Source organism: Pithys albifrons, chromosome 8, assembly GCF_047495875.1.
Source record: "Pithys albifrons albifrons isolate INPA30051 chromosome 8, PitAlb_v1, whole genome shotgun sequence".
NCBI classification, from domain to species: Eukaryota; Metazoa; Chordata; class Aves; order Passeriformes; family Thamnophilidae; genus Pithys; species Pithys albifrons.
The window spans coordinates 39,581,317-39,607,817 of record NC_092465.1 but is presented as its reverse complement, the minus strand read 5'-3'; the positions used below and the strand labels follow the sequence as shown (position 1 = coordinate 39,607,817).

General features: G+C 45.9%; 1 protein-coding gene across 3 annotated transcripts in view; it reads right to left on the bottom strand.

Moving 5' to 3' along the window:
• DIP2A (disco interacting protein 2 homolog A) overlaps positions 1 to 26,501 on the bottom strand; it is a 113,511-nt gene that overhangs the window by 8,726 nt on the left and 78,284 nt on the right. For 2 of the 3 annotated variants that reach the window (XM_071562896.1, XM_071562898.1), the window contains 18 exons: positions 22,777 to 22,913; positions 21,936 to 22,016; positions 21,620 to 21,747; positions 19,500 to 19,614; positions 18,216 to 18,417; positions 17,552 to 17,661; positions 17,354 to 17,434; positions 16,028 to 16,151; positions 15,068 to 15,189; positions 14,205 to 14,316; positions 13,850 to 13,959; positions 12,885 to 13,015; positions 10,840 to 11,008; positions 9,029 to 9,199; positions 6,432 to 6,493; positions 5,220 to 5,277; positions 4,460 to 4,534; positions 3,086 to 3,260 (listed from right to left, as the gene is read on the bottom strand). In XM_071562896.1, the coding sequence (XP_071418997.1) occupies positions 3,086 to 3,260; positions 4,460 to 4,534; positions 5,220 to 5,277; positions 6,432 to 6,493; positions 9,029 to 9,199; positions 10,840 to 11,008; positions 12,885 to 13,015; positions 13,850 to 13,959; positions 14,205 to 14,316; positions 15,068 to 15,189; positions 16,028 to 16,151; positions 17,354 to 17,434; positions 17,552 to 17,661; positions 18,216 to 18,417; positions 19,500 to 19,614; positions 21,620 to 21,747; positions 21,936 to 22,016; positions 22,777 to 22,913 (2,163 nt within the window). The remainder of the gene's footprint in view (positions 1 to 3,085; positions 3,261 to 4,459; positions 4,535 to 5,219; positions 5,278 to 6,431; positions 6,494 to 9,028; positions 9,200 to 10,839; positions 11,009 to 12,884; positions 13,016 to 13,849; positions 13,960 to 14,204; positions 14,317 to 15,067; positions 15,190 to 16,027; positions 16,152 to 17,353; positions 17,435 to 17,551; positions 17,662 to 18,215; positions 18,418 to 19,499; positions 19,615 to 21,619; positions 21,748 to 21,935; positions 22,017 to 22,776; positions 22,914 to 26,501) is intronic. The other variant, XM_071562897.1, reaches the window with a different exon arrangement.

Sequence of the window (26,501 nt, the reverse complement as noted above, 5' to 3'; positions counted from 1 at the left end):
TTTTGAATAAACTTGGGATTTGCTTTACATCACATTGGTGTGTGCAGTCTCCACTAGCGCAGGTCGGCAACACCCTCAGCCTCACTTTTCCAGCAGCTGTAGAACCCACCCTGTAACACAGGCAGAAGGTTTGCCCTGAGAAGGAGCAAGGCTCATTTCCCAAACCACCTCTCCAAGTTTTAGGCTTGTTTGCTCAATCTTTATCACTAAGCATGTTCTGTTCTCTTTACCAGGACTTAAGTCATCACTGAGTTCGTTGTACCATAAACCAGAGGCAATAAATCAGGTGGTGGTAGACATATGAACAGAGCAAAATGGTAGCTAGCCAAGAATTTTTCTACTAGATTTGGCTGGGTCACCTATGAAAAGAAAGAAGCAAGCTGGGTTAAAATGAGGAAGACCTACTGAGACCCTTTTTGGGGGGATGAAGAACAGAAAGACCCCTCTCCCCAAAACTGATGCCAGAAGAAAACACCACCCCAACTCCACCTGGAATCAATATGTAATGAGATGTTGTAATCATTTGCATAATTGGCTGGATTTGATCCAGGCTTCCTTAGTAACCAGTTGTAACTAGGGAAATGGGCACTACATGAGTATGCCACACGTGTTTTCCACGTAACAAGGGAGGATGGACTAAAAGGGAGATAGGAAGTTTTTTTTTTTCCCCTTCCTTCTTCCGGCGAGGCTTGGGAGCAGAATGAACCCAGATGTTGGTCCCTTGTTCAGTTGGTTTTCCTCTTGGAGTTGGTGAGATTGTCTTTGCCAGTTTCCCTCCTTTTTAAAGTTTTTCATTGTATTTGTCTGTTTTGGTTTTGTTTTTGTCCCTCCTTATTCCTTGTTTCCCATTTCCTTTTTCCCTTTTCCCTGAGGGTCCCTAACAGTGTGTACAAATCGCATATGTAGTTGTAGATATTAGAAAATACATGTATATTTTGATTTGGTTCAGTTTCTTTTGAGTTCTTGCTTTCCTTTCAGTTTTTTTCCTTTGCTGGGAAAAGTTTTGGGAAGGAGGGGGGAAAGCAGTTCAGGCTTGGCAAAAGAGCTGGGCTAAACTGAGACAATAATGAGTGAGAAATGTTGTAATCACTCCTGTTCAAATGTATAAATTAGCCTGCTTTGACACCTGTTGGGCAAGAAGATTTTGCAGCATGAGCTGTCTCGCTTCCCTGCTCAGAAATAAATAACTTTGCTGCTCATGGAATACAAAACTTTCTCTTGGCAGTTCTTTTCTTGTGGCATTTTTTGCTATCAGCCTGTTATGGTTTGAGTTGGCAAAATGCCAACTGCCTGATACAGAGAGTCAAAGGGTCCACTCCCAGAGAAGAGGAGTGAGGGGAAAAAAAACAGAAATGAAGCTTTGAAATGGTGTGATTTTTATATTTACACAGAAAAGAATTTAAAGCAGAATATGATATAACACATATTGGAAAAAAATAACACCACCTTCACCCAAATCACCCAGCTAATAACCCAGATTCCAAACCACCCAAATCCCAGAAAACTTCCCAAAAACTCTTCCCGAGAAATCTCCCAGCAAGAGGGAGAGAAATTAACAGGAAAGTGTTCACCTCCCTAGATAAACAACAGCGCAGAACGGCCTAATCTCAGGAGTCAGGGCAGCAGGATCCTCTCCTGATGTAGTGGTTTGTCCTAGTTCAGCAGGAGGGACCAGCTAACCCTGTGTGGGGGTGATCAAAGCTGTGTATTCTACCCCCTCTATTCATTCCCCAAGGTCAATGGGCCATTAGCAGCAGCTGCCCAGGGAGCCATTATCACCTTCACACCCAGCCTGAGGGGGGCGGAGCTGCTAAGGGGCCATCAACAGCTCAACACCCCCTGGCTCCCAGAGTTAATCACCCATTGTGTGAGTCCCCACCCAGGGGGAGGGACTGAGTGCTCCCTGAGGGTACATAAGTGGTGGGTAAGAAGACCTCGGGAACCTCTCGTCGGATCCAGAGCAGCAGCAGGACCTCGACAGGAGGAGATCCCTGCTCTCGCCCAGACCACAGCCCTCGCCTGCACCAATAGGTTTTTCTTTTCCTTTTGCTCTGGATTTGGGGGAACCACAGGGGTCTCAGCACAAGGGCAAACAAACCCCCTTGGGTTTGTGCCCCAGGACACTGGGTTATACTGCTGGGGTTTTGTGAGTTGAAAGCAATTTCCCTTGTGTGTCAGTGTTGTTATTGTAATATTATTATTAAATTTTAGCTCTGACTTATAATCTCTCTCGTGGTGAGTTCCTTTCCCCTGCTGGTTCACCTTTAAACCAGCACATGGTTTTAGCTAGGCCTCAAATTGTCAGGCTCAGAGAATCTATGTGGATTGGGAGACAACTATCACCTGACTGGGTAACCAAAGAAGTATTTCATACCAGATGACACAAAATTAAGATATGGGGCAGCAGTGGGAGGTGTTAGTTCAGTTTCATCATGGCTGTACTAAGAGGAGGACGTCTTGCAGCTCCTCTATTGTGTTAGGCCCTGCTCCGGCTGCTGCTGCTTGCATTTTGTTTGAATTCAGGGAAGTAGAAATATTTTGTTGTTACACTTTGTTTTTCTTGCAGGGTGTCTTTTAGAGTGCTTATGGATCTAGAGTAATGGGTTTTGTACTAACTGGGGAGTGGGAGGTTATTTCTTGTTATACATAACTTGTGTAAGTGTGTGTTATATTGTAGTTTTCTCTTAATTTTCTCTTGTCAGTATAAATACATGTAGTTAGTTTCAGCATAAACCTGGTTTGAAGGTTTTTTTTTCCTCTCCCTCTTCTTTTTCCCTTGGCTGGTTGGGGGGAGGAGGAACCCTTTTCGCTCTGTGTAGACAGTTGGCGTTTTGCCAGCTCAACCCAAGACACCTGGTCAGAAGCCGGGATCGAAAGAGAGAGAAACTCCTCCTCCCTCTCTTATTATACCCCTTGACACTTCTTGATGATGTCAGATGATATGAAATACCTCTCTTTGGTTGCTTAAGTCAGGTGATGCCTGTCCCCTGCAATCTGTATCACATCCTTTGAGGTCTGCTAAAAACTGAGGCCTAAATGGGACATTACTGACTAAAGGCAAAAGTACCACACAGCTCTCACTCACCTCCACTGGCATCGGTGAGCTCCGTCCTGCGCAGGAAGCCCAGGTAGCCCGTGCGAGCCCACACGGTGTGGGTGTCCCCAAAGCTCAGGCGGGCGGTGAAGTGGTCGGTGTGCAGAGCCTCCTCCCCGTACACCGTGTAGTACCCGGCGGCGTTGTGGGGGCTGCTCACCCAGATCTGGGGCAGCAAACAGACACAAAGCTCAGTCAGTCCCACAGAAGCTTGGTTGGCCATATTGACTTGAAACATCTGTTTCACTGACAATTCTGACTGCTCCAAAAGGCCAGTTTTATTAAAATCATTAACTTCTGCCACAGAAAAAATGATCAGGGAGGAGGAGTAAAAAAGGAGGTTTATATACCTGTTGTTGGGGGACAGTAAAGTGAAAAAATGAACCAGGCATTTGGCTTACAGGAAGGGTGTCCTAGCTCAGCAGGTGGGACCAGTTTATCACTGTGTGGGTGTGACCAAAGCTGTGGATTCTCCACCCTCCATTCATTGCCCACCAACTGTTCCCAATGGCCCATTGGCAGCAGCTGCCCAGGACACACCTGACCACTCAGGCTGGGAGCTGGCTGGGAAAGAAGCCTGGCAGAGGAGATGGGAGAACTGCCCTGCAGGGAGTCCTTGGCACCTCCACACCCACCTGAGGGCTCAGCTCTGCTGATGGGCCAACAACGAGTCCAAAATCCCCCCTGTCTCCCAGAGTCAGATCCCCCAGTGTGGAACTCCCTGCCCTGGGGGAGGCACTGGGGGCTCCCACCTGCACCTGAGGGGATGGAATCTTGGGGGTTGAGACTTCTGGGACCACTCTTTGGATCCAGAGGAGGAGCAGAACCTCGATAGGAGGAGCCCACCACTCTCCACCAGACTGTGCTATCATCTGCACCAACAGGTTTGTCCCTTCCTTTTCCTTTGGACTTGGGGGAACCACATGGGGCTCAGCACAGGGGCCACCAAACCCCACTGTGTTTGTGCCCCAGGGGGCTGGATTAGACTGCTGGGTTTGTGGGTTAAACCCAATTTCTCTTTGTGCCATTGCATTTATTGCAATATTTTTATTATGTTGTAACTCTGGCATAATCTCTTTTGTGTTGGGTTCATTTCTCCTGCCAGTTTACCTTTAAACCAGCACATCCAGCTGCCAGGCAGACACAGACCAGTCACCTGGTGTCACCTGGTACTGGCAGGCTGTGGTTTGGCACAGGAGGGGCAAGCTAAGCCACAAAACACAGGTGTGTCAGCAGTGCCAGCTCTCTGTGGGGCTCATTCACGTGCCACACCAAGGCTGTCCCACTCAGGGGCAGGCACTTCTCTAACAGGAGATATTGATCTATCAAATCACTGCTGACAAACACAGTACACCAAAACTTTACCTCTCCTAAGTGCGAGTCTCCCAGAGGTCCCTTGGTTTCTGTGTGTGCTATGATGACCTTTACTCCTGGAAGAATCTTGGGTAAGAAGCACATAGAAGAAAAATTCATCAAAAGAAAAGTGAATAATGCAGAGCCACACAAGTCAAGAGTCTGTGCTTCCCTTGCTACTCCTCTCTGCACCACATATATCACCCACCTCCTACCAAGTTGTTTAATTTATTTAACCATTTTAACTCTCAGAGTTGGTTTCACATCTAGAAAATGACTTCCACATGAAGGCCTCTGATTTTTTCGATGATAGCCAGGTATCCTATTGCTTCACATCCTGTCCCTGGCTGCACTTTAACTTCACCTGATCATCTCATGCTCCCTCTGGTACCTCTCCTGGATTCACTGTGATCAGCAAAGTTTGTCCCAGGTATTCTGTCCTGGGATCCAGGTGGAGCAGCTCACTGCCCAGGTAAGGGCCATGAGCCCATAAGGAGGGTCATAACAATTTTAAACTGAAAGAGCAGGTGTAGGTGAGATGTTAGGAAGAAATTCTTCCCTGTCAGGGTGGAGTGGCCCTGGCACAGGTTGCCCAGAGATGTCTCATGCCTGGAAGTGTCCCAGGCCAGGCTGGACAGGGCTTGGATCAACCTGGGATAGTGGAAGGTGTCCCTGCCCATGGCAGAGGGGCGGGATGAGATCTCTAAAGTCCCTTCCAACCCAAACCCCTGTAGGATTCTGTGATTCCATGAGGAGGAGGGATCACTCTCACCTTCCCAGACTCCATGAGGGGCAGACTGTGTGGAGAGCCTCTCTCCACCAAACGCACCCTGAGAAAAGCAGAGGATACGTTTGTACAACACTTCAAGAACTCACACAGAAGTTAAAAAAGCATGTTCTACCATACCCACTGTTACCCCACCCTCAGCTGCACCGAGCAAGCTGTCAACCAAGCAATTATCCCCAGTTATTCCCAACACAGTAAGACAGTGTTGGGAGTTTCTAGATATCTTCAAGACTTCCCTATTGGCATCTCCACAGATCACATTTCTTTTAAGAACCTGTAACTGCTCTCTGAGAGATAAGTAACTTTCTCCAACAGAGCCCTAGGGTTGCAGTTTCAGCAGCATTTTAAATTCACCTTCTAAAAAAGGTTCTCCTGGACCTCTGCTTGTCACACTGAAGAGCATCAGGAGGAATTACAAGAAATAAAACAAGCAGCTCAACTGGAATGAAGTGACACAAAGAAGCCCAACTGGAAAAAAGTGACACAACACAGCCCAGGAAGGTGCAGGAATGGAGCTGGTTTGGCTTGAAGGAAAAAAACCACAAAGACTAAGGGAGACTCTAACTGTATTTTTTCCACATTCTGAGGGACAGTTAGAGAGCAGATGGAAGAGAAGAGGCCAGGGATATAATATGGCAGGGTTTCAGTTGGCTGCTGCCAAGAACATTTCACCCAACCAATGGCAAGAATATTCACCCAACCAATGCCAAGGATATTCACCCAACCAATGCCAAGAATATTTATCCAACCAATGCCAAGAATATTTATCCAACCAATGCCAAGAATATTCACCCAACAAATGCCAAGAATATTCACCCAACCAATGCCGAGAATATTCAACCAACCAATGCCAAGAATATTCAACCAACCAATGCCAAGGATATTCAACCAATGCCAAGGATATTCACCCAACCAATGCCAAGAATATTCACCCAACCAATGCCAAGAATATTCACCCAACCAATGCCAAGGATATTCACCCAACCAATGCCAAGAATATTCACCCAACCAATGCCAAGAATATTCACCCAACCAATGCCAAGAATATTCACCCAACCAATGCCAAGAATATTCAACCAACCAATGCCAAGAATATTCAACCAACAAATGCCAAGGATATTCACCCAACCAATGCCATGAGGATAAGGTTTCTCCTCTACTGCCATTAAAAAGTTAATAACTCAACCCAGTCTGTACCTGTCGTGTCGAAGTGCTCTCATATCCACATAGACTGTTGTTGGATCTGGTCCTGCTGTTCCCTAAGAATAAGGAGGAAGAAACAAATTCAGCAGAAGCCACAAGATCCTGCTTTCCTTCTCACAGCCACATAAATTCACAAATTTTGCTCCCATTTTTACTGACACTTATAAAGCACTTCCCTAATCTCCAGGAAACACAGTAAAACAGCCCCCCTTTGCTGTCATAAAGCTTTACTTTTTATGCAATCAATGAATGCACACAAGTGAAGTAGGTGGCACAGGGAAGTCTAAGGGTCTAATTTTTAATTTTAAAATTAATTTTTTAAGATCCTATTTTGGCAAAGCACCCAAAAAGCAAGCACAGAGGATGTTAAGCACAGAGCAGTGTGGGTTTAATGCCCAGCACTGCAGCAGCAGAGGGTTGGAGGACAGGAGGAGCACACATACCTGCTCAGCCAGCTTGCCCAGCCTGTTGGGCTGACAGCAGCACCACAGACAGAAGTGACAGAGGCCATCAAAGTGGGTGACACAAAGAGAAAGGGGGGAAAAAAAGAAAATACAAACAAAGAGGCACTGGAAACACAGGATACACACAGTAAGACAGAAAACAAAACTCATACTGTTTCAGAGTGAAAAGAAAATTTGCATTTCAGGTTATTTCGGAGACTCACACCTTTAGGGGGTTCTCTGGGACACATGCAAGTTGGGGTTAATGAACAGTAAGAGGACTAAGGCAGTTCATACATTGTTTTATATTAATCCCTCCTCCCTTTATAAGGCTGCTTGCAGCTTCAGAAATACCTGGAACATGGTGTATTTATTTGCATGCTGATTTGTACCAAAAGTTTGGCCATTTTCTACAATCATTTAAATCCAATGAACTATAACAAGTCTAATACAGGTATTACTTTGGAAGAATGGGGAAGAGGGGTCAGAAACCCCCACACACTTAAAAATGGCTCAAGAATGGAAAACAGAGATGAAAAAGGCAGAAAATGAAGGGGAAGCTTAACTGCCCAGTAAAAAACTCCTCATGTTTTTGTTTGTTTTTTTAAAGTACTTTTCATGTTGCCATTAAACATTCTGCAGAAAAACTGGTTTGGTTTCCCCTCCCTTATCCCCAACTGTTTTTTAAAATTCTTATTTACACAGACAGGCACCTTGCAAAGCTGTTCTTTCATACCTGGCAGCTGACATGTTTTATTCAAAGGATTTAAAATCTTGATTTCTTGTGTATCCCTCCTATTATTTTCCATTTACTGATTCATAAAGTCACTCTGGACATATTTCTTGGTAACCATTTAGCTAAGCCTTGTTAAAAACCTTTTCTCCTTTCATTGTAAAAGAAACTATAGAACCTAAACTGGGAATGGAAACATATTTAAAAAACTCATGTCCCAAAACATTTCTCCTGCAGGAAAACTCAGAACATTGTAATATATTCTGAGATGAAAAAAGGCTTTTCTTCATCTAGTGGGCACCAGGAAGTAAAAATAAGGACAATAAAGTTTTGCAGAATTACAGCAGCAATCTTCATAAAACTCTATTTTATTAAGTGTAATTCATACCAGTAAAACTGGAAATTAAATTTATGATTACACACACTTAATTCATGTGTCATTTAAGACATCCCCATATACAAAGCTACATTCTGCCTCATCTGCAACCTGAGCACTCTCTGTTATAAACTCAAACATCACCCAAATCCCCAAGGTGCTTTCCCATTTTCTAGTCCATATTTAGTACCCGATTTTTCAGGTAGGTTTTGGAATACTTCTTTTATCTCCTGACTAGAAAGGAAGCATCTCAGTAAGAAAAGTTAGATTTCATCTCCTTAAATTACACACAAGAGATTATTATCAGCTCAACACTAAACTGTCAAGGGTGGTTCTGGCATGTCACTGTATTTAGGGCTGTGCACTTTATGGGCATGTCCTCCCCCTCAAAGCTTCCAATTTTACACCTTTTATTAAAAAAAAAAGTCCAGCTCTCACATGAGGTGAGACAAAAGTATTTACATGTTGGTAATACTCATTTGAGATCTTTAAAAGTCTTCCCTGGGAACTCTGTCTTCCATTTAATTCTACATTATACACAGAGGTATTTTTCAAACAGACAAAACCTGAATAAAACAAAAGCTGAAAGAGCCCTGCCTGTAACACTTAATATTTATGGAGAGGAAGTTGTTTATTTTATTTTATACTGCTCCTGCATAGTAGGAAGGAAACAAGTTTTTTCACACAATCTCTGGATTAGAAAAGCAAATCAACTGGACCCTGAGATGAGCTCAGTTGGTTAAAACTTGGTTGTAACAATGCCAAGGTCATGGGTTCAATCCCCTGTGTGGGCCATTGACTTAAGAGTTGGACTCGATGATCCTTGTGGGTCCCTTCCAACTCAGAATAGTCTGTGATTCTGTGATTAGTACAGAAAAGTGAAATTATAATAATGAAATAACTCATTAAAAAGCTTATTTAAGCTGGTGATGAAGCAACGGAGCTCTGGGTCATTAGAAAAAGAAATCCCTATGGCTGAACATGATCTCCTACCAAGTTCCCAGGGATTCCCTGGAAGGAATAAGCAGTTCAGTCTCACCTGCAGGCAGATGGCCACATTGACCCTGCAGCCAAAGGTGGTGCTCACTGCCCGGGCAGAGAGGCCCAGGTCCTTGAACAGCTTGGAGAAGGACTGGGTGAGGCTGATCCTGGGTCTCTCCTCTGCCACCACCATGCAGGTGCGCACACAGGACAGGTTCACTCCCTTCAGCTGAGATGGGGGAAAAAACAACCTTTCAACTTCACAGGCAGCAATTCTAGACATAAACCCTTTAATCTGTGCAACAGAAGGACTTTAAAAGCATCAGAATAGGACATGAATAACTTTGGTGTTGTGTTCAGTTCTGGGCCCCTCAGTTGAGGAAAGAGATTGAGGAGCTGGAGCGGGGCCAGAGAAGAGCAACGAGGTTGGAGAAGGGACTGGAGCACAAGTGCTGTGGGGAGAGGCTGAGGGAGCTGGGGGTGTTTAGCCTGGAGAAGAGGAGGCTCAGAGGTGACCTCAGCACTGTCTGGAACTGCCTGAACGGAAGTTCTGGCCAGGTGGGGGTTGGTCTCTTCTCCCAGGCACTCAGCAATAGGACAAGGGGGCACGATGGGCTCAAGCTCTGCCAGGGGAAATTGAAGTTGGAGAGCAGAAAAAACTTGTTTGCAGAGAGAGTGCTCAGGCATTGGAATGGGCTGCCCAGAGAGGGGGTGGATTCCCCATCCCTGGAGGTTTTTCAGCTGAGATTGGCTGTGGCACTGAGTGCCATGATCTGGTAAAGGGACTGGAGTTGGGCCAAGGGTTGGACTTGATGATTTCGGAGGTCTTTTCCAACCCAATCCATTCTATGATTCTATGAACTAAACACTGAAGACATGGACATCATGGAGCTGCAGCACAGTCATTCAGAATTTGGAGCTGAAAGCTCAAAGCTGGCAGAGTTCCAGCCAGCAGGAGCTCCTGCCAGTTGGAACTGAACGTGGGGGCCAGGATTCCCTTTGGGGAGGGTCAGGGGAACACAGGGAGAGGAGGTTTTGTCTCTATTGAGGACAAGCACAATGCAGACACTTTTCTGGGAATGAGCTGCCATGTGTTCCCAGTGGAAGTCCAGGACAGCCAAGATACTGCTGTGGGAACACTCCTTCCTCTTTAAGTTTGAGCTAAGAGACTTCCCTCAAAAATAAATGGATGTGTTAGGCTGTTAATTTGGAATTTAGGAATCATATCATTGTATAATCATGTAGAATGGTTTGGGTGGGAAGGAACCTTAAAGCTCATCTCATTCCATCCCCTGCCAGGACAGGGACACCTTCCACTAGACCAAGCCCTGTCCAACTTGGTCTGGAACACTTCCAAAGCTGGGAAAGATTACATCCATTTTAGAACTCACTATTTTTGGCATTAAGTGATCTGAAAGCAAGTGAGACTTGCTGGGTTTTGGGGGCCATTTGTTTTTATTGTTTGGGGGAGACATTTCTTCTGTTTGGTGAGGCTTTGGGCTCTTTTCTTTCTTCTGTTGGTTTGTGTTTTGTCAGGGTTTTTGTGGTGTTTTTTTTTTTTTCTCTCAGACACAAAAAAGTTGATAGGCTTGCTATGTATTTTGCCCAGAATCTCAGAAATACCCAGCAGACCAGAGGTGGCAAAAATCAGAAAAGCTGAAAATATGAAAATTTAAGTCTTATTTTTTTTCTTTGTTCCTCCACCAGAAACACGAGAGCTGAATCTTCCATAACCTCAACATTCCCCAAAAATCAAGCCATAAGGCTCTCCCAGAAACACAAACTCATCTTCTGCGGGCCAAAATCAAGCATTTTCAGAGAGATCCAAGTCTGTAGCTCATAGTGTGTTGGAAAATGCAGCCCACTCACCCTGAGAGCCTCAGTCTGTGTCCCGAGCCCTTTGGTGCACATCTCCATCACAGAGTAGGAGCAGAAGGTGACACGCACTTTGTACTGGCTGACAGCAGAGAGCCACAGGGACACATTGCTCTCCAGCTCCAGAGGAGGGACCAGGATGGACTGGTGACCTGAATACACACTGGGGAGAGGAAGCAACAGGCATAGGAAAACTTCAAGCCAGTGAAGGAAAACTTCAAGTGAGTGAGGTCACCATGGAGCTGAGTGGGGTCACTCTGGGGTGAAGTGAAGTCACTGTGGCGTTGAGGGGAGTCACTGTGGGGCTGAGTGGGGTCTCCATGGGGCTGAGTGGGGTCACTCTGGGGCTGAATAAAGACACTATAGCGCTGAGTGAAGTCACTGTGGGGCTGAGTGGGGTCACAGTGGGGCTGAGTGGAGTCACTGTGGGGCTGAGTGGGGTCACTGTGGGGCTGAGTGGGGTCACAGTGGGGCTGAGTGGAGTCACTGTGGGGCTGAGTGGGGTCACTGTGGGGCTGAGTGGGGTCACTGTGGGGCTGAATAAAGTCACTGTGGGGTTGAGTGGAGTCACTGTGGGGCTGAGGGGAGTCACTCTGGGGCTGAGGGGAGTCACTCTGGGGCTGAGGGGAGTCACAAACTTTAAGGTGGGTGTATTTGTTCTGTGCAGTAAATTGTGAAACACTCAATGCGTTCAACAGACAGAACTTCTGACACAAAGGCATGAATGTTTGAGACATCACAGAACCACAGAGTGACCTGGGCTGGAGGGGACCTTAAAGTCCACCTTGTTCCAACCCCTGCCATGGGCAGGGACACCTTCCACTATCCCAGGGTGCTCCAACCTGGCCTTGGACACTCCTAGGGATGGGGCAGCCACAGCTACTCTGCCCAACCTGTGCCAGGGTCTCACCACCCAATTCCAGTTCCAATTCTTAACTTTCATCATTCCTGTTCCAGATTACAGTTCGTAATTGAGCTTGTTTTCCTCAGTCATTCATGAGAAAATGCACCTTTTGCTTTGAGATAAATGAGTGTTTAACACTTGTATTGTACCATTTGAGTTTTTAGTGCAATTTTCTAGGCTGTGCCTTGGATGCCTCAGTTTTTAAACACATTTATGTGAATATTTAATCTGGATACTGGTTAACATGAGTGGACAGAAAGCGAAATTCAGCATCAGAATCACACCACTTTTTTTTTGTTTGTTTTTTATTTGAGTTTACATTTTAATTCTTCCATCATTGAGGGTTCTTCTCCCTCCCCCCTGCCTCACTTTATTGTTGACACAAACCCTCAGATGCTACCAAAGCTGAATTTTTGTTTTCCTTCAGTGGAGAAGTTAGAGAGAGAAGAGATGAGTGTAAATACAGTCAATTTAGCTGTTTACTAAACAACCTTTCATTCAAAACCTTTAGTTTCTGAATTTTTTAGCAAAACATCTAAAACACTATTAAATGGTTTAGTTAAAGCATATGGCATGTTTTGAAAGGGAAAAAAACCCAGGAAAATTTAGCAGCTTTGCAGGATGTGCTGCATTAGAGTAGTTATCTGGTTGAATCAATTCAGGACTCTTTGATTATAATATTTCACTGCTTCCTTTAGCAGTATCTCTTAGTACATAGTAATCTTGCAGTGAACACCTTAAGGGTCTTAACAAAACATACAGTTTAATCTCAAAAGACTTTAAAAGGATTTATTTGCCAAGGTCATGGGTTCAATCCCCTCTGTGGGTCACTGACTTACGAGTTGGACTTGATGATCCTTGTGGGTCCCTTCCCACTCAGAACAGTCTGTGATTCTGTGATTTAATCAATGTCCTTTCTGTCTTGAATTTTGTATCTAATAATTCCACTTACAAACCCAGAGTTACTCAAACAACTTTCTGACTGAAATGGATTTTCACAGCATGAAAGGCAATTTCTCACCTATCGATAACCAGGTTAATTTGGGTTTCTTGGACAGTTTTACCCAGCCCTGTTCCCTGGCACTGTGGAAAAGGCTGGGCACACCTGAGGAGCCCCAGGGCTGCCACGACATACCTGCACAGGCACCACAGAGCAAAGCCCAGGCCACAGTAGGGGTCAAGGCAGATGGCAATCTGGCGGGACGGGTACAGCTCACACTGCAGCTTTATGGAGCGGCACAAGGCACTGGCAGCGGCGTGGGACATCTGCAGGGGGCAAATAGGGGCTCTCAGGGACTTCTCTTTAAAAAAGGTATCACATATTCCTTCCTAAATATAAGGTGTCCCAGTTCAGCAGGTGGGACCAGTTGATCCCTGTGTGGGTGTGACCAAAGCTGTGGATTCTCTACCCTCCATTCATTGCCCACCAACTGTTCCCAATGGCCCATTGGCAGCAGCTGCCCAGGACACACCTGACCACTCAGGCTGGGAGCTGGCTGGGAAAGAAGCCTGGCAGAGGAGATGGGAGAACTGCCCTGCAGGGAGTCCTTGGCACCTCCACACCCACCTGAGGGCTCAGCTCTGCTGATGGGCCAACAACGAGTCCAAAATCCTCCCTGACTCCCAGAGTCAGTTCCCCCCAGTGTGGAACTCCCTGCCCTGGGGGAGGCACTGGGGGCTCCCACCTGCACCTGAGGGGATGGAATCTTGGGGTTTGGGACTTCTGGGACCACTCATGGGATCCAGAGGAGGAGCAGAACTTGGACAGGAGGAGCCCACCACTCTCCACCAGACTGTGCCATCATCTGCACCAACAGGTTTGTCATCTCCTTTTACTTTGGACTTGGAGGAACCACGTGGGGCTCAGCACAGGGGCCACCAAACCCCACTGTGTTTGTGCCCCAGGGGGCTGGGTTACACTGCTGGGTTTTGTGGGTTAAATCCAATTTCTCCTTATGTCATTGTACTTATTGTAATATTTTTATTAAATTGTAACTCTGACTTATAATCTCTGCTGAGCTGCGTTCATTTCTCATGCCAGTTTACCTTTAAACCAGCACATAAGGAAACAAAGTGTAGTTATCTCTCTTATTACTCTACCTTTACTCCTGCTAATATGCCAGTGGTAGACACACTGAAGTCCAAGTATGCCAACATATCTGGAGATGTAGGTCTGAAAACACTAGCCAGCTTCTTTTTAGGCATATCATCTATTGAAAAGAAATAAAAAGAGAAAAGCATCATGTTATTTTTGCAGGAAAAAAAATTATCTTTACAGCATTATCAAGAGATGCTTCCTGTAGTTTCTGGACAGCTACTTTAATCCAATGCACAACAACTGAGAACTTTGTAGAGATCAGGTGATGTAGCACAACACAACCTCTCAATTAGGCAGTTAAGGTGTAACAAGATAAATACATCACTCTTCAAACTATTTCCATTTTGGCTTGAGTACCTGTATCCAAAATAGTGGGCCATGTTTTAGTATCTACAGCTGCTGCAGCCTCCTTGGACTTGAGCAGTTTCATTATGGCTTGGGTGGTCAGAATGCACGCAGACTTACTGACCTGCAAAAGGCACAGCATTAAAACCAGTTATAAACCAGGGAATGCATGTCAAAGTGATGGCACATCCATCCAGAGGAGGTAAGCAATAAGATGAACAGATAAAGACAATCATTGGAAACAAAGCAAAGTGAATCCCAACAATAAAAGACCATTTTAAATGAGTTTTGGAAAAAAATGTTATTACTGGCTCAGTCACAGCATAGTGATTATTTTATTTCCTAGCTTATTTTGCATTGACCAAAGAAACTCATAGAATCATAGAATCAGTAGGGTTGGAAGAGACCTCCGAGATCATCAAGTCCAACCCTGGGTCCAACACCACTGTGATTACCAGATCATGGCACTCAGTGCCACAGCCAGTCTCTCCTTAAAAACCTCCAGGGATGGGGAATCCACCCCCTCTCTGGGCAGCCCATTCCAATGCCTGAGCACTCTCTCTGCAAACAAGTTTTTTCTGCTCTCCAACTTCAATTTCCCCTGGCAGAGCTTGAGCCCATCGTGCCCCCTTGTCCTATTGCTGAGTGCCTGGGAGAAGAGACCAACCCCCACCTGGCCAGAACTTCCGTTCAGGCAGTTCCAGACAGTGCTGAGGTCACCTCTGAGCCTCCTCTTCTCCAGGCTAAACACCCCCAGCTCCCTCAGCCTCTCCCCACAGCACTTGTCCTCCAGTCCCTTCACCAGCCTAACTCATCAGACTCCACCAACCATCCCACACTCCCAAAAGAAGGAGGGAGGAGTGTGCCAGCCTTACCTCTACAATCATTTTGACAGTGGGCAGGGTGGTGGCAAGGTTCTGGGGGTGAGGAGGGCGCACGGTGATGGGCACACACCCGGCGTACAGGCAGCCGTAGAACGTCGCTATCAAGTCCACTCCTGCAAAGGAGATTTGGGAATAGAAAAATTCTAAAATCAGAATACACAGTGGTCTGGTTTTTTGAAAGAGAAAGGGGAGCAAAATCCTAGTTTGGTGTAACTTCTAATTCTGCTTTGCAAAGTGTTTTTTTCCACAGTTAAGACCACTTAAACAGTGATGGAGTCACTTTGTTCTGGTACAGACTGTTCAGCAATTACAGAGACCAGTTGGATTAGAAGTCATAAATTAAGGTAAGTTAGACACTTCAATAAGATAAAATGCTAAAGATCCAAGATTTTGTAGAGTTAAAGCCATGTTTTTACAAGTTTGACACGTCATGGCATTGAACAAAGGAAAGGCAGAAGTCCAACAGTGATGAAGATGCTTCAAGACCACCCAAGGGATGAAGTCAGGAAACCACCACCCAAATTCCAAGCCAAAAGGAAAGCTCCACCCAAGATTTCACCCAGTCATTAATATGGAAATTAGAAGATGTAACTATGAACCCAAGACTATAAATGGCTTATTTTACACAAAAAAGTCAAGCAAGATTTTGCCCAGTATGAACCGGCTGTGCCTCCAACATTGTCAATAAAAAAGATAAAAAGCTTCTCAGCAGTTATTTATTTCAAGGTGCTTTTTGCCATCAATTTTATTAAGATGCAAGGACTTGTCACAAGGGCCCCTCCAGGCTGCTCCTGGCCATGCCCAGTTCCACAGGGTTCAAAAGCTTTCCATTTGAGAGTTAGCAAAAATTATTCCAATCCTGCAAACTTTAAACATGTAGGGATATATTTTCATGGGCAGGACTTTCCTTTCTTGTGCTGACTGTGGCTTTTGGTGCCTGTATTGCCTTACCTGGAGGATAAACCAGGGCCACGTGGTCACCAACGTTCAGCCTGCCCTTCTCCAGCAGTGCCACTGCCACCCTCTCTGCCCTCTTGTGCAGCTGGATGCAGGAGGCAGTGCTGGCCACAGTGCCCTGCACAGGAGGGAAGTGGCAGCAGAAACCTTTATTCAAACTGTTCTACACAAAGCACCTGCTGCAGGGGCAGGATTTCATCTATCCTTACTGAAACTTAACTGTGAAAGCCCCTGGTTCCATGTTTCAGAAATGCTGCTGGTACCATGAGCTTTCACAGTGCAACAGGATTTTATGCATCACACAAAATCAGAACAGTAAATACAGTGTATTGTTGAAACAGGAACAGCAGCAGCTCAATCACTTTGATATCGACATGAAAAGGTGTAAAACAAAAGGGTTTCTCATGAAGAGCTGTGAACACATTAACATGTAGCACTGTAGAGGATCATTGCTGCTATTTAAGGTAATTTCTTGGTGCCCAAGTTTTGTGTTTCCTTTAGCAGAGTCTCCTTGTCAACTTGCCTGAACAAAGTGACCCAGGAAGGTGCTTCTTCATAGTAGAAAACATCCCCCCAAATCCTCTTTATTCTGAGAGAATAAACCAATTCCTGCAACTTCTAACAATAACAATGTTGAAACAGTTCCTTTTGCTAAAGAACAGCCTAATAAGAAAAGTCTGAAGTTTGAACCATGTCCTAAACCATTTTGTCTCTCTGAATGGGACCCACAAAGGCAAATCCTTCCCTATCCAAGGCCTCCTGCTGAACGTTCTGGACACTCATTCTCTCTCCCACTGCCTGCAGCACAGCACAAGGTACATCCAACTTGTCACTGGGCTCTCCCTGTTGTTTGAAGTGACATCCTTTTGTGGGACAGAGCCTAGTCCAGGACAAGGCATCAGTGTTCCCTGAAGGATGTGGCAGTGCTCCTGGAAAATAGGACTCCAAAGGTGTCCCAAGGATTCTCTGCTTAGGCTTTAGATCTTCTAATTAGGAAATCCTCCAGCTCTGACTTCCAGTTACCCTGTGCTCAGAGATGAAGACAGAATTGTGGCTCCCAGTAATATCATAAAAATTGTGTTCCAGCAGGAACTGCAAAGTTTTAAGCTAGGGACACTGAAATTCCAGATGTGGAATAAAAGATATGGCATAAAATTCCAGAAGTGGAAAAACTCTGCTGCTTACTAATTGGCAATTTTGGTCTGCTTCATTAAAATAACCTGAAGCATTTCAGGAAGACTTCTGGCGAATTTTCTTAGAATCTAAAGAACCTTTTGTTTTGATTTCCATCTCTGAGCATGACTTAAGAGTGCATCTCACCTTGGAATTCAAGAGAAGGAATAGGGGATGATCTGGAGTTGTCTGAGCTCGCCACTGAAGAACATCTGCCAGATACAGGAACTGAGATGGAAAAAAAGAGACACTCAGGTTTCCTTTCAGCTGAATATCCCACTGGGTCTCCTCTCACTCTGAATAAGCAAATTCAAACACTCAGGAACAGAAGGACATCAGAGTCACCTTCCTTGCCTGGTCGTTGTCCTCCAGCTGGCTGACATCCCTCCCCGAGGCCTGGGCGATCCTCTTGCCAGCCACGAGGTTTCCCACGATCATGGACGCAGGACCCACATCTGCAGGGTAGGGAGGACAAGGGAAGCACCATCAGTTCAGCCTGCAGAGCCTGCCAGGGGCACACCTGGCACACCTAACACATGCTCTGGGGTCCTCACCTGCAGAGTAATGCCAGGGGCACACCTAACACACACCTGGTACATGCCCTGGTGGTTCCCTCACCTGCAGAGCACTGGGAGGGGCACACCTAAACCCCTGGCACACCTAACACACACCTGGCACATTCTCTGGTGGTTTCCTCACCTGCAGAGCCTGCCAGGGGCACACCTGGTACACCTAACACACACGTGGCACATGCTCTGGGGTCCTCACCTGCACAGCAGTGCCAGGGGCACACCTGACACACCTAACACATACCTGGCACATGCCCCAGTGGTTCCCTCACCTGCAGCGCACTGGGAGGGGAACACCTAACACACACCTGGCACACCTAACATACACCTGACACATACTCTGGTTGTGTCCTCACCTGCAGAGCAGTGCCAGGGGCACACCTAACACACACCTGGCACACCTAGCACACACCTGGCACATGCCCTGGTGGTTCCCTCACCTGGCTGTTTCTGTCGAGGCTTGGGCAGGTTGGTGACACAGGTGTGGGGACACATCAGGACGTTACAGGGATGCAGAGCACCCTCCAAAAAGCGCTGCTTGGTTTCTGAAATATGGATTCCTCCCAGCGGAGCCTTTGGCAAAGTGTTGGCTGGCACCAAGGCAAGGCAGTAAACACCCACCTGGTGGATGCTGTCGATGGCCTTGATAGGAATAAAAAAAAATACATTCCACATTATCAACTGGGAAGTTGCCACAGCAGGAATTTGAATTCAAGTCATTTAGAACATTGAAATTTTTACTTGCACCACAGTTTGCAAATAAAGGGTCCAATTCTGCACTCACTGAACTCATAGAAGCTGTGCCATGACTTCAATGGGAGCAGGAGCAGACCCAGGACTTGGCTTGTGCCCTCTATCAAGGGGATGCCACCTGCACATCAGGGATTAGGAAAGTATCTTAAAAGTGGGCAAAAAGTGCAGAGATCTTTCAAGAGCCAAAATTATGTTACAGCAAATTTAGCATGTATGGCACAGTCACAAAAGCACAGTAGTACATAAAACCACAAAAATAAGGAGGGAAGCACCTTTGCTGCCTAAAACTTAAGTGTCTATTTTAGCTATGACACTTCCAAAAAGAGAAATAAAAATATTTTCCTCCATAGAAAAGCCTTTGTATTACCAGATATTCCCCCCAAAAAGACTAGAAAGCTGAAATTAGAAACCATTATTACCCAACTGCCTTACTCATAAGAGCAAACTTCCCTTAAGCTGTCCCTTCACCAAAGTCTTCCATAATTGCTCTCACAAATTTTACTTCCTTAGAACTGATTAATTCTGAAATCCACAAATGCAAATCTACCACACTTCCCCTTCCCCCTGAGGAAATACAAATAAAGGAATCAAGGGAGAAGAGTTTTTAATGCTTACAGTTGGAGATCCAGACTAAGGTTTTTAGTGGCACAAAAAGCTTTCAGGGGCTTTTTGGACACTTGGCACTAAGTAAACATTTTCAGGGTTAACTCTCAGCATGGAATTGGAAGAGATATTAGCATTAAACAAAAAAAACATCACCCTCAGGACCTGGAGAATCCTAGTAGGAAGTTAAAAAAACATTCTGAAAGGGAGTCTTTATGCAAAAGTTACAAAACACATTCTGCAAAAAAAATCAGCGTTCTGTGGTTACCCTGATAGTTTTGGCTCACGGGGAAAAAAAAAAAGGAAGATACTCTAATATTCTCATTTCATACATCAGCCTGGAAAGACAGAAAGGACAGACTGACTACCTGTAGGACCCTGCTCATCCACTGAAAACTATCCTCCTCTGAGGCATCAGGGCGCTGCTCTGCCACAAGCACAATCCGCTCATCATGCAACACGGGCACAGAAAACACGGCTATCCTAAAACATAAAGGACAGAAGAATGAGAGGGGGCAACAGAGGGGCAGCAGAGCGTGGGGCATCATCACATGGGGCTGGGGCAACCTCTCAGGGCAGTGGCACACACACAAGCATTGTTCATGCCAGGTCACCATGAAATCACAGAATACAACACAGGTGGGGTCACTGCTGGAAGTGATTTTTTCTGGAGAGGCTCCAGGTGGATTTGCATGTGTTTGACAGACAAGTTCCACACGTGCAGGGGCTGTGCCAATCTTGACCACAGAACTCCATCATGCACACCAGATTTGTGGCTCTACATCCCTTCTTAAGGATGCCTGTGCCAAATTACCAACCGGCACTGAAAAATACTGAACTCTCATTTAGGAATCACATTAATTTTAGGCTTGCATCTTCTAGGATAAAATATTAATAATGTCTCAGCCAGGAATGTGCCATTATTTTTATGCTTATTGTAGAGGTGATAGAAAAATGAATAAAACTCACAGAATAGTTTGTGTTGACCTTCAAAGGTCATCGAGTTCCAACCCCCCCGCAATAAGCAGGGACATCTTCAACTAGACCAGGCTGCTAAGAGCTTCCTCCAACTTGACTCTGAATGTTTCCAGGGATGGAGCAGTCACAGCATCTCTGGGCAACCTGTGCCAGTGCCTCACCACCCTCACAGTCGAGAATGTCTTCCCTGTATCTCGTCTGGTCTAACCTCTTTCAGTTCAAAACCTTCACCACTTTTCCCATCATGACAGACCTTATTGAAAACTCTGTCCCCATTTTTCTTGTAAAGCCCTTTTAGGTCTTCAAAAGCTGCAATAACATCTCTCTTCTCCAGGCTGAACCCCCCCAGCATTCCCAGCCTGTCTCCAGAGCAGAGGGGCTGCAGCCTTTGGAGTATCTCCATGGCCTCCATTCCAACAGCTCCATGTCCTTCCTGTGCTGGGAGCCCAGGGCTGGAGGCAGCTCTGCAGGTGGGGACCAGCACAGGACACACAGCTGGTTTCTGAACTGCCAGTGCTCATGGCCAGGGCATCTCCAGCCTCCCATCCAGCAGCCCCCACAAGTCATAGAATCATAGAATGGATTGGGTTGGAAAAGACCTCCGAGATCATCAAGTCCAACCCTTGGGCCAACTCCAGTGCCTTTACCAGATCATGGCACTCAGTGCCACGGCCAAGCTCAGTTGAAAAACCTCCAGGGATGGGGAATTCACCCCCTCTCTGGGCAGCCCATTCCAATGACCTGACCACTCTCTCTGGAAAGAATTTCTTCCCTCCCAGCAGGGCTGTTCCTGGTCTGCTCATCCCCCAGCCTGGATGGGCCCAGTATGGACCCCTGAGGGACCCCACTTGTCACTGATTTCCTTCTGGACACTGAGCCATTGGCCACAGAAGAGCACTCAGGTTGGTGATACAACACACACTGTCTCTGAGAGGCCTTCAGCAGGTTGTTCTTTAGAAACATTCTTCAGAAAAAACATTCTTCAGAAAAAACTTCTTTGCAGAGAGAGTGCTCAGGCATTGGAATGGGCTGCCCAGAGAGGGGGTGGATTCCCCATCCCTGGAGGTTTTTCAACTGAGCTTGGCCGTGGCACTGAGTGCCATGATCTGGTAAAGGCACTGGAGTTGGACCAAGGGTTGGACTTGATGATCTCAGAGGTCTTTTCCTACCCAATCCATTCCAGGATTCTGTGATTCCCTCGGCCACTCTTCCCAAGAGGCTCAGGGGGGACAGAGGTGTCTTACATCTGGCACATGAGCTTCATTTGAGTGTCGTAAGAGAAACTTTGAAGGAAGTTTTAAACATACACCTAAAGATCTACCTTGATAGAATGTGAAAGCAACTTAAAATCTGGTGTGCATGAAGCAGGTGTCAATATTTGTCTTTCAGGTTAGCACCTTTCCCATAAAACACACGTGTTAATTCACATGCACTGCTCCTGTGTGTGCTGTGGGTGAAAAAAGGCACCACAAAGCCCAGTGAGCAGAGCTGAAGTTTTTAACACACTCACCTTCCTCGATAGACAAATTTCATGGGTTCCACTGCCAGGGCAGTGGCCACCATGTCATCTGCGTTGTGCCTGCGGCCACCAACTGTCATCAGTCCATCCAGCTTCCCCACCACAAACACCAGGTAGTCCTGGAAGGAAGGCAGGGTTAGGAACAGAGCAGAAAAGCCTCCTCACTCCTGCCAACACATGTCCCACTCATCCAACAATACTCTGGGAAGCTGTGAGAGGGCAGTGCCCCAGTGTTGAATTCTGCTGAATTCAGGGGCACCACTGAAGAGCTGAGAGTCAGGACAAAGTAGGGCTTGTTCACACTTACAGGACCCACAAAGCCAAGCAATCCTGTCCTTGTGAAGGGCTGGTCTGACACAGGCACACCTGCTGCTGTCACTGGGATGGCCTGCAACAATACAGAAAGATTCACACACTCACTGCACTGATGACCTTCCACTCCTTTACTGCCAGAAATTGGAGTATCAGTGGAAGGAAAAATAGAGGTGGAAGGACTGGAATGTTTGCACATAAGATTTCTGTGTTAATTCAGAGCTAAAATGAATTTAAATGCTCACACAGGCACTGCACTGTGGAATGCAGAAGCAGCTGATTGACTGCAGATGATACCTGGTATTTTTGATTCTAAGAGACAGAATTTCTTGTTATGATTGTAGGAATGAAGCAAAGTGTATCTGGCCAAGGATTTTTCTAATTAAAAAAACAAGACCAAAATCAAACCCCCAAACCAAACAAAAAAGGGACATTTAAGGAACAAGTAAGTCTATTTACAAGAAGGGAAGTTCTAGCCAGGTGGGGGTTGGTCTCTTCTCCCAGGCACTCAGCAATAGGACAAGGGGGCACGGGCTCAAGCTCTGCCAGGGGAAATTGAAGTTGAAGAGCAGAAAAAAATTCTTTGCAGAGAGAGTGCTCAGGCATTGGAATGGGCTGCCCAGAGAGGGGGTGGATTCCCCATCCCTGGAGGTTTTTCAACTGAGCTTGGCCGTGGCACTGAGTGCCATGATCTGGTAAAGGGACTGGAGTTGTCCCAAGGGTTGGACTTGATGATTTCGGAGGTCTTTTCCAACCCAATCCATTCTATGATTCTGTGACTCTAAGGAACACTAGAAATGTAACAATTACACTTTACATGATAAGGAAATTCGAACCTCAAAGACATTCTTGGTGATCCCGAGGAGGCCGAAATAGGCAATTCCAGTTGCTCCCGAATTCACACAGATCTCTCCAACCTCATCAGCTTTACACAGGTAAGGAGTCCCATCCACCTTCACTACACACACGCTGGCTGCAAGGAGAAGGACACAGGATCACAGTGTGCTCCAGCAGCTGACACACACCGAGAGAGGTTTTAATATCAATTATCTACAGCTACACCAAAACACAGCCTGTGAAAAGAGCTCTCTCCAGCTTCTGGACAGTCTGTGTTATGTGTCCTCCAAGGTTAAATTCATAAATGCAGTGGTTTCTTCTTAAGTGCTTCACAGCCCTCACAGCAGCTGCAGCTGAATCCAAGGCACAACAGAGCAAGGGAGTTTGATTGAGCACTTAAGATTAAGAAAGAAATCAGTAATACACAGGTCAATACAAAATAAACAGGATGAAGCAGCTCTGCTGCCAGCATGGACCAAGAGCTGCTGGGAACACAGAACTGGGGGAACACTTTCAAAGAGAAGTCTTCAGTTGTCAGCATCTAAGGTCTGAACTGGAGAGAGAATCAGTCACCCTAAAGACAGATCAACATCTAAATTACCTCAATTTCGTAAAAATTACCTATCTGAACAACCAGCATCTCTTACTAATAATTATTTGGAACGATGCAATGATAACCTTGGATGACCAAGTAAGGAAATGCTGCTCAAATTCTGGTACACCTCCAAGTCCAAATTAGAACAGCAGTTTCAGTTGCTGGATATATGCGTGAACTAGAAGGCTGGAACTAAATTCTGCAGTACGAACTATCAGTCAAGTCATGCAAAACCCCACATTTTGCCATTTAAGAGAAAGAAAGTGGAAAAAAAAGGTTGTTTAAAACTTAATGGTAAATTGAAACTGATTATATGGTTTATAACTACAGGACCCTGAGATGAGCTCAGTTGGTTAAAACTTCGTTGTAATAATCCCAAGGTCATGGGTTCAATCTCCTGTGGGGGCCACTGACTTAAGAGTTGGACTTTGTGATCCTTGTGGGTCCCTTCCAACTCAGAATAGTCTGGGATTCTGTGAAATAACTTGAGCTGGGATCAGACTCTGTATGTAACACTCAAGAAATGATGCAGAGAGGGGCTACGAACAGGAGAAAGCACAACAATTTGTGGCATACACAAATGTCCAACCCTCAGCACATCCACAAACATGGAAAAACCAATGGATTAACCTACGGTCCCAAAGTGCTGCTCCATCCATGAAGCCCAAGGACAATCCTAACACTCTGATCAGGTAAAAAAGAACAAACCACTTACCAGTAACCACTGTATGACACAGGTAGTCTACAGGTACATTCTAAGAGCAGGCCCAGCTCTGCCCTGCCAGGGGATACTGCAAGGCTGCCCTTCTGCAGTATCTGGAGCTGCTCCTCCTGCTCCTGCTTCATGTGTGACATACAAGAGAGTGCATCTACCACCATCTCAGTCTCTCTCAACAGCATTGCATCTGAAAAAGAATTAGAGAGAAGGGAAAAGCAGATGGGATGGGAATGTACATGTGGACTGCACATCACGAAGAGCACAGACTCCTGCTAAGAAAGCTTTCTGTCTTCAAATGAGTCCACATGTACATTCTTTCTGGCAGATGGTGTCCCTGAGCAAGCAGTGAAACCCACCAAGGAGCACCCTGGCAGAGGATGAGAATCCTGCTGTGCAAAGGACCATACTGATGCCCTACCAAAGGCTGGATACAGCTCTGGATGCTTCAGGACTGGCACAGCAGGACTGCAAGAAGAATGCCAGGGGCCTGCACAGCACAAGGCTGAGGACAAAGGTGCTGATGAGGGGCAGAAGGTGCTCTCTTGTTCCGGGGTTCCACAGGGGATCTACCAGCCACCCTTGCACTTCAGGCTTTAGTTAGAACTTCTCTTCTGGAAGCATGAAGCCTTAAGAAAAACACTCAAAGCCTGGAATAAAATGCCTCTGGAGTCATTGTGGAAAGTGTTTGCAGGGTTTCCTGAGAACTGTCTTTGAGAAAAACAGCACATGGGGATGGCAAAAGAAAGGACCTGAATCTTTTCCTGCTCCTCTGGAAAGGGCAACAGGCATAAAAAGCAAGCAAACTTCCTAGGGAAGGTTGAACATGTTCCCAGATCCTAAAGATGGTCACACAAGCAGCCAAAGTACATTTAAACTGGAAGAAAACATCTCAAGTGTACCACTGGTACAGGTCTCAAGAGAAGCTGTTCTGCAGAGGAAGGTTCTGTTGTACCATTGTGTGTCAGACTCAAGGCAAGTGGAACTGATTATAAATTCTAAGGACTGGGTGGAAAAAAGGTGTTGCTATCTAAAAACTCAGGAAAAAAGACTGAAAGATGCACCAAGTTCTTCTGTAACAACTCCTTGCACAAATAAGGCACTGAGATGAAGGGATCATGTTCCTCTGCAAGTGAAGATTCAGTGTGGGAACTATCAGAACCAGGGCAAATGTTGGCTGAGACAAACAGAGAAAACAATGACATCCAAGGGCTGGAGACAACGTGAGCATCAGAACACTCAGGAAATTGGAATTATCCTTCCTGAACTTCCAGGAAAGCTACTGAATACCGTCACAATGCAGAATGTGACACTGCATAGGCAGAAGTTCTTGCAGAAGCCCAAGATCTGGTGCAAACCCAGTTTTCTGCTCAAGTGTAAGAAAGCAGCTGCTGCTGGGAAGGAGGATTAGTATGATTTGGAGCTTTGGGGATATAGAATTTTGGATTTGAGAGTGTCACTCTCCTGTCAAAGAAAGAACATGAGAAGGATCCCTGTAAAAGAATGGAAATTATTAGTTGGGAAGTGGCAGGGAGACAAACTCAACTGAAGCCCCTGAGCAAGCGCATCCAGGTTCAAGCATAAGGTACAATGTGCTGCCAAGATGATAACATGGCAATCACATCCCAGTTGATGTGAAAACTGAAGGCACAGAAAAGGCAGAAGAAGGCAGGTTTGGCACTCTCCCTACCATCTTCACCAGTCCAAGTTGAAAAAATGAACTGAAGATTGTTATAAGCCAAATTTAGCCATGTCAGTGCCTGAGAGAGACAAAATAACCAAAGGTGGTCACAGGTGGGGCAAAATGTCATCCCTCCAGAAGATTCCAGGGGAATGCACAGTAGGGTTTCCCCTAAGAATTCCCATGCTCTTTTGGATGGGAAGATTTCCCTGTGGATGTCTGCACTTCCCTTGAGGGTCCTGTGATGGGCACTCATGGTAGGTAATGAAAGTGAAGGAGATGTGGCATCAAGAGTGACCTGTGGGTTAAACAGGACATGACCCTGGTGCTGATGAGGCTGTTGAATAAGATCCCCAGAGCAGGTGGGCTCAGTGTCTCAGAACACACAGACCTGAAGAAAATGAGGGTGAAAGTGGACACTTTATCCATGAACTTCTAACCAGGTGGTTCCCAAATAAAGCAGGCCTGGGATCTTCACAGGAAATGAGATCAAAACCATGTGGCTTGACCATTTCCAAATGAAATCCAGGAATGTGAGCTCCTCCATCACAAAGGATGTGAAAGACCAGGGCATGTGAGCATTTCCAAGTTCAGTGGGGATCAGAAGATGGAACAAAGCCTTCAGGGATGGGATCTGACTCAAATTAAGCCCTTGGTGAAAGCACAGCAATCTAAGGGAAAAAATACAAAACCAAAAGCAGATCAAGGGAAAAAATACAAAACCAAAAGCAGC